General features: G+C 34.2%; 1 protein-coding gene across 1 annotated transcript; it reads right to left on the bottom strand.

Annotated features, from left to right (window-relative positions):
- Positions 1–1,619: 1,619 nt before the first annotated feature.
- Positions 1,620–4,597, bottom strand: LOC139897793 (protein HOMOLOG OF MAMMALIAN LYST-INTERACTING PROTEIN 5-like). Its single transcript, XM_071880487.1, has 6 exons — positions 4,408–4,597; positions 4,221–4,321; positions 3,700–3,809; positions 3,087–3,162; positions 2,804–2,935; positions 1,620–2,593 (listed from the first exon to the last, which is right to left on the bottom strand). Exons 1-6 carry the CDS (start codon positions 4,499–4,501, stop codon positions 1,799–1,801), a joined length of 1,308 nt encoding a protein of 435 aa, XP_071736588.1. The 5' UTR covers positions 4,502–4,597; the 3' UTR covers positions 1,620–1,798.
- Positions 4,598–6,955: the final 2,358 nt, after the last annotated feature.

Below are 6,955 nucleotides of genomic sequence, written 5' to 3'. Positions count from 1 at the left end.
ACCTGATTCGTTCACGGACCTCTACCCAGGAACATTGCCCGAATGGATGTATTCCCGGGTACGTCGATCGGGTTCGGGTTTCCGCCCGAACGTGTGTCATACGTGCAAATGATGAGGGTCGTTGAAATAAATGATCTACCGATGCCAAAAAATTGCCGTTAAAAAAACATTTGACAAAAAATATTATTATTTTTTGTATAATGTTTTGTCGTATACTTTCGACAATCGGTCATGAAAGGAGGTTTGTCGGGTTAAGGTTAATGGCAAGGTGGTCAAATCGGGGTGAAAAATCGAAAGGTTACTTAGCTTTGCTTCGATTTGTTTCACTTGTAATGAGTTGGGTGCCCTCGCGTTGCGTCGGGAGAACGTTAACTAAATTCATTTAAGACAAAAAAAGAGAAAAAATAGAAGTCAATGACATAAATTGAAATGGGTAAAAAAAATCAAAAGTTTTAAAGAAAAAAAATAAAATAATAACAGGACAATAACAATAATAATTAAATAATAATTATAGTTAATTTGTAATAAGTGAAGTTATGTGATTGATTTGTGATAAGTGAAAAGTTATGTGACTGATTTTGTATTAAGTGAAAAAGTTAAGCAATGATAAAGTGAAAAATTATATGGTCGATTTGTAATAAATGAAAAGTTTTGTGGTTGTTTGTACAAAGTGTGAAAGTTTGCGATTGATTCGTAAAAAGTGAAAAGTTTGACCACCGAGGTATTGTCTGAGTGGTTTCCAAGCCTTAGTAGGGGGACCCGCGATTAGTTGTCAAGCAACCCGGGTTCAATTCCGATAAGGGGGAGGTTTTCTCCAGGATTTTTCCGCGATTAGTTGTCAAGCAACCCGGAACCCGCGATTAGTTGCCAAGCAACCCGGGTCAATCCTTGGAGTTTCCTACCTAGCGTGTGTGGGTCACAAATGAAAGTATTCGATGCGAAAAACTGTCGTTAAAAAAATAAGTGCAAAGTTTGTGTTAAATTAAGTTATGTGGTTGATTTGTGTTATGTAAAAAGTTTTGTATATGATTTGTAAATAATGTGAAGTTTTTTGGTTAATTTGTAAAAAGTACAAAGCTTTATGTGAATTTGTAAAATATAAGAAGTATATTATTCCTTATTTTTTATGTTTTAGATAAGAGGGTAATAATGTGTTTTTTTTTTATGTATAGGTGCAATTATTGTTATTTCTTGAGTACATGGTTCATTTTGTTATGCTTTAGGTGGTTAGTGTGTTTTTAAGATCCTCGTTTGTTTGCGGTCATGTGATCATTTCAGGCCGGTTAGGCTCGATTGTAGACAACGTTGCTTGTTGAGTTTGTCAGTAGTTTGTTCTGGTCTCCAGTCTAGTTATACTTTGATTGTATTCTTGTTTGGTTTTTTTCATCTTTCAATGAAATTACCTTAGTTATACAATTTTCGTTATTTTGCCAAAAGTAGTTAATATTACTGATTTAAAGTTGTGTCAAATAACAATAATGCATTTAATTTGTAACGGAGTGAGCAACAAGCTAGTTTTAGACTATTTTGTAGTACTGTTTTCAAAAGGCTGAATCAATATCATGTCTTTAGGAGGAACGGTGATTAAGACAAGGTCTTTTAATCAGTTTTATTGACAACATCCTAAGTCTTTCGATCCTTCTGATTAATAAACAAGCATTGTGATATCATTTCACTTAAACACATCGGTTTACAAAAACATTCAGAAAATTAAATTCAACAGCCTTTGCAAATGACAAAACACAGTAAAACTCAAAAGATCATCAGTATGCAAGTTTTAATAGACATCAGTAGCAACTCAAACGCTTGCTGATGGATTAGTAAGCAGTTCAAGAGATTTTTTAAGGTAGTCAACAGCAACAAAAACATCATCAAATGCCAATGCTCCAACAGCAAACCTAGCTGCCTTATGTGCTTCTGCTATTTTCTCAGGGGCAGGTTGGTAGTTACTGTCATACTGATACGATTGTGCAGATGCAAGTGCAGGTTCTGGAACATGAACTGACCCGTTTCCTGAACTTGACTTATATTGACCTGTAGATGGATAATCTGAAGGTTGGTAATATGATGATGTGGGATGATGAGGTGGCGCTGCTGGAAGGGTAGTTTCGGAAAAACTAGGGTAAGATTGGAAATTAGGATAATTGAGCGAGGGATCTTGAGAAGGGTAGTTTTGGGATATGTGATGTTGTGGTTCTTGTGAATATGATGACGGTTGATGATGATAATTTTGAGAGTATGTTGAATTATCAGAAGGTGGTTGTTGTTGATAATTATTGGATGGATAATCATCAGAAGGATTTTGCTGAAAAGTATTAGATGGATAATCATTGGAAGAATAGGTTGGCGGTGGCGGTGGCGGTGGCGGTGGCGGGATGGTAGAAGATGGTGGGGGAAAATTTGAAGGTGGTGGTTGAAAGTGTGATGATGGTGGCGGTGGAGTATTCTCCGGTGGCGGTGGAGTATTTTCCGGTGGCGGTGAAGGGAAATTATTTGTAAACTGTTGGGAATCGGTTCTATCATATGATTTGAATGAAGGATGGGATTCTGGTGCGTGTTTTGTAGTTGGTTCAATTCTGCTCGATTCAGGGTCCTGCAAAGTGACAAAGTTCAGATGTTGTAGTATTGTTTTTTTCATGAAAAAGAAAATACTTTTACATGTTAAAATTAGCAAAATTTGTACTGTGAAAGTATACACATGGTTTGTTTAGCACAAGTAGAAATGTGAGCTAAGACCAAAAAAAAAAAAAATAAAAAAATAAAAAAATAAAAATAATTTACAATTAGAATTACAGGATCTTACATATCCACCGCTTGAGGTATCTGACAGATCTTTGTCGCCGCCAGGTTGGCCCGGTACAGGTTTCCTACCTTCTTTTATAGCTTTCCTTATATCTGCTGCTTTCCAAGCTGCATATTTCTGTTTCTGCTCAAGCTATTATATAACAAACAAACAAATCATAATTAATCAAGATTTAATTTTGTTTTTTCCATTTCCATTTAAGACGGATGAGAGAGAATAAAACTGTCCCAAATGCAATAAACAAAAAAGTATCAGATGGGTTAACAAGAATATCGGGGCTCACATCGGCTTGAACATCACTAAACTGGTTAAGGATTTCAAAGAATATGCTGGCAGCATAGAACGTCTTAGCTGTGTTGCTGCAACATGGTCAAAATCAAGTATCAAGTATTAATATTTAATCAAAAGCAAGTATTATCATCCAAAAATAATCATCACAATCTTAGCCGTTTTTAGCATGTAGGTTAGAAAGAAGAAAGAAATAACTGAACCATTAAGCTATAAGATTTTAGATGAGCAAGGTTTGCCTACATAAGAGAAATTATCTGTTGAGGCCTATAAGATAACAATGGTAGAAGCCTTATAAACTAAATTCGGTTGTGGATTTTGTCCTTGACAACCCTTTTCACATCACAACTATAGAACCATATACAGTACTATGGTTTCCTACTATTTCTATAGAAGGTCTTGCACTTCTTTGAAATACAACCAAGAACTATCAATCTGACACTCAATTTCAACTAAGAAAAATGTCTTTTCTAATTAGGGAGCTAAATCATGCTTTTCAAATGTATGAGTCCAAGTGTCCTAGATATAAGTATCACAAACCCTTATCAAGTAAAAATTCACTCATGCTATGTGAAAATCTAGACTTATAAGAAGCAAACTTATCGTACAGATCAGCTCTCCCAGCACGGTCTTGCTTATCAGCTTTTGCAAAAACATTTGACGCAAATCCTTCAATGTGGAGATGATCATCAGGCCCCAACTGCAGTGACTTCTTATCCTGTAAATGATCAACCAACCCATATGGTGAACACAGAAACAAATTGTTGATACATAAAGAAAATAATCACTTAATGCCTATACATCATTTTCTTCTTAAGTTAATGTTATTACCAAAAAAACAGTCAGTATACTAGCATATAAATTCGGAAATTTCAATACGTTAGTTGATTAGTTTACACACAATTTCGAAAAAGCATAGAAATTATGACTGCATAGTTTATCTGAATTTTGATCTAATATTTAAAGGCCATTCACTGTCTAACAATTACAACCATCCAATAAACTTTATACAACTAGCAATAGCTAAAATCATAGTAAAATTAACAAGGAATTCACTTTCAGAATCACCAAAGTTAAGTAGCTCAAAATTATATTATTATGAATAATAAATTAGATGAATAAACCGGACCTTTTCAAGCTGTTTCATAAGAGATACGAGCAAAGAATTGGTAGTTTTTGTTCGCTCACTTTGAGGAATCTTCAAACCACGTTCCATCGCATATAATCGACCTAAAAATCAACAAACTAATGACTTAAAAACGTGAAAGTTATCAGAAATTAGGGTTTATTAGAAAACCTGAGAGATGAATACGAACAGTAGTATGCGACGAGTGGCTCGTGCTTTTGTAATTCATCGGCACGTTGAAGGTACGGTAACAGTAGCTTCGCTGGTTCGTTATCGTTAGCCATTTTCTTTTAAATAATTTATAAAGTGAAATTAGGGGTTTTGAATTGTGATCGAGTTTGAGGTTGCTTGCTCTGTACAATAACGATATTGAAGTCGTTTTCAATGTAGGGATCTTTCCTCGAAAATTTCCGGGTTTAGTCCTTATATATATACGGAGTAAATATAAATATATCAAAAAAAAAAAAAAAAAAGTAAGCAAAAATTAGAGGATTGTACTATCTACAAGTAAAATTAAAATTGCTTACTATGTCCTTGATAATGCTAAAAACGAACATATATTTAATAGCATTATCTCTCAAGAAAGACAAGCTTTTAGTTGCAACTGTTCTATTTACAAGTGATATTCGTTTAAATAATAAAAGGTGAAGACAAAAGACAGATTCGACGAATTGAAGACGCAAACGACCAAAAAGCTCAAAAGTACAAAGTACAATTAAAGTGTTTCAAATTATTGGTGAGAAACGTCTCAAAATTACAAGAGTACAAGACGCGAAACGCAAAATACAAGATATTAAATTGTACGCAAGGACGTTCGAAAATCCGGAACCGGGACCAGAGTCAACTCTCAACGCTCGACGCAACGGACTAAAAATTACAAGTCAACTATGCACATAAATATAATATAATATTTAAATAATGGGGTTAAATTCTTTCGAATTTTTAATTTTAAATTTAAACACTTGGTTACCATTAAAAATACTAGTAAAGCAGTAATTGTATTAGAATCTAGTGCTCTCTGATAATAAAGAACAGCCCTAGTCTTATATACTGACTACCCAATTCTAGTAAAATTTTCAAAATTTTCAATTAAATGAATTCAAAATCATGTTTATACATATTTATGAACGATAAAACTAGGTGTTAACACCGAAATTATTGTTACCTCGGAAGGGACATAAATTGAGAAACAAACCAAAATATTAGAATTCATTTAAAATGGAATAGAGGACAATAAAAAGGCAAAGAAAGGAAAATAAAAGCCAAGTGTGGAAAAAATTTACCAAGTTATTTTGAACATATATCACATATTTTTGTACAAATAACTGAAGATGCTTTTGCTTTAGACTAAACTAATCAGTTTTACCCGATTTACTGTAATATATTTGAAAGAAAGATGGATCTACACGATGAATCAATTCCATCATTAAAAGGAAGTAAAGTCTTCCGAAAAAGACACGCGCTTCTTGATTTAGGTCATGAAGTTGTCGTCCAAACCAGCTGTACGTTGACGAAAAATCTAGAAAAGTCATCTCTAAAATCAGCAGGAAATCCACGGACCTCAACATCAAACAGGGTCGCCAAGTGGTCAGACTTATCCTAACCATGAGAGGATCTGTCTCGTAAAATGGGGAGGACACCGTGCAAATTAGCTTGATAAGACTAATGAATCAGACCCCCAGAAAGGATAATCTCCTTAAAGATTAAAAATCAGCTTTTAAGCCTGATATTACTCAATCCTTGAGATTGACTTTAAAGATTGAGAATTACAAACTCATGGAATTCGATGATATCTAAACTCGAGCTTGAACGAGAAAATATTTTGATCAAAATTACAAACCTATTTGTTTTCTGAAAAACCCATTTTTAATGCGTTCATTACCATTGAACGTAAAATCCTAGGAATTCACCTGGAATTCATTAGGTCACCTGAACCAAATCGGGTGTCAACCGTAAGAACGGTGGTTGCATAGCATGGTCGAAGACAGGACCTTGTGCCAGACCGAAAAACTATAGGGTGATCTTTACTATTGCTCCTACAAAGGATAGTAATTGCATCCGACACGTTATAGACCATAATTAAAAGCATGTCAGGGGACATTGCTTTAACAGTTGCTTGTTCAACGCTTTCCTTTATAACCGGACGGTAGTTTACCGAAAGGTAATATACGGAGCAAATATACTGGACGTGTTGCTTTCCTAATACAAGGTTAGCAAGTGGGTGACACAAAACCGCAAGTTTTGAGCTAAAATTTTCAAATCTGAAACCCACCAAACCCACAAAAACAATTTGCAAGCACCGGTGAAGGGTTATTCCGGAAAACTTATCTAGGGTAAAAGCTAGATTTAATTTTCAAAAGATCAAATGTTTTCATAAAGATCCAATTTCCTTAAGGGATCTAAATTTTATAATCATGTGGGACTGTAAACCACATCGTTACTACCATTGTTTATACCGCCGTATAGAAATCACTGATGTACAAAGTGTGAAGAATAAAGAAGTGATTCTAGTATTTTTATTTCAAGACTATATTGCTTGAGGACAAGCAACGCTCAAGTGTGTGAATATTTGATAATGCTAAAAACGAATATATATTTAATAGCATTATCTGTAGTGACCCGAACTTTTCCATGTTTATATATATTAATTGAGATTGATATTTACATGATTAAATGTTTCCAACATGTTAAGCAATCAAACTTGTTAAGACTTGATTAATTGAAATATGTTTCATATA

This window comes from Rutidosis leptorrhynchoides, chromosome 3 (genome assembly GCF_046630445.1).
Source record: "Rutidosis leptorrhynchoides isolate AG116_Rl617_1_P2 chromosome 3, CSIRO_AGI_Rlap_v1, whole genome shotgun sequence".
In the NCBI taxonomy this organism is placed as follows: Eukaryota; Viridiplantae; Streptophyta; class Magnoliopsida; order Asterales; family Asteraceae; genus Rutidosis; species Rutidosis leptorrhynchoides.
Note: the sequence above shows the minus strand (reverse complement) of the source record. Positions and strands in the feature narration are given on the sequence as shown.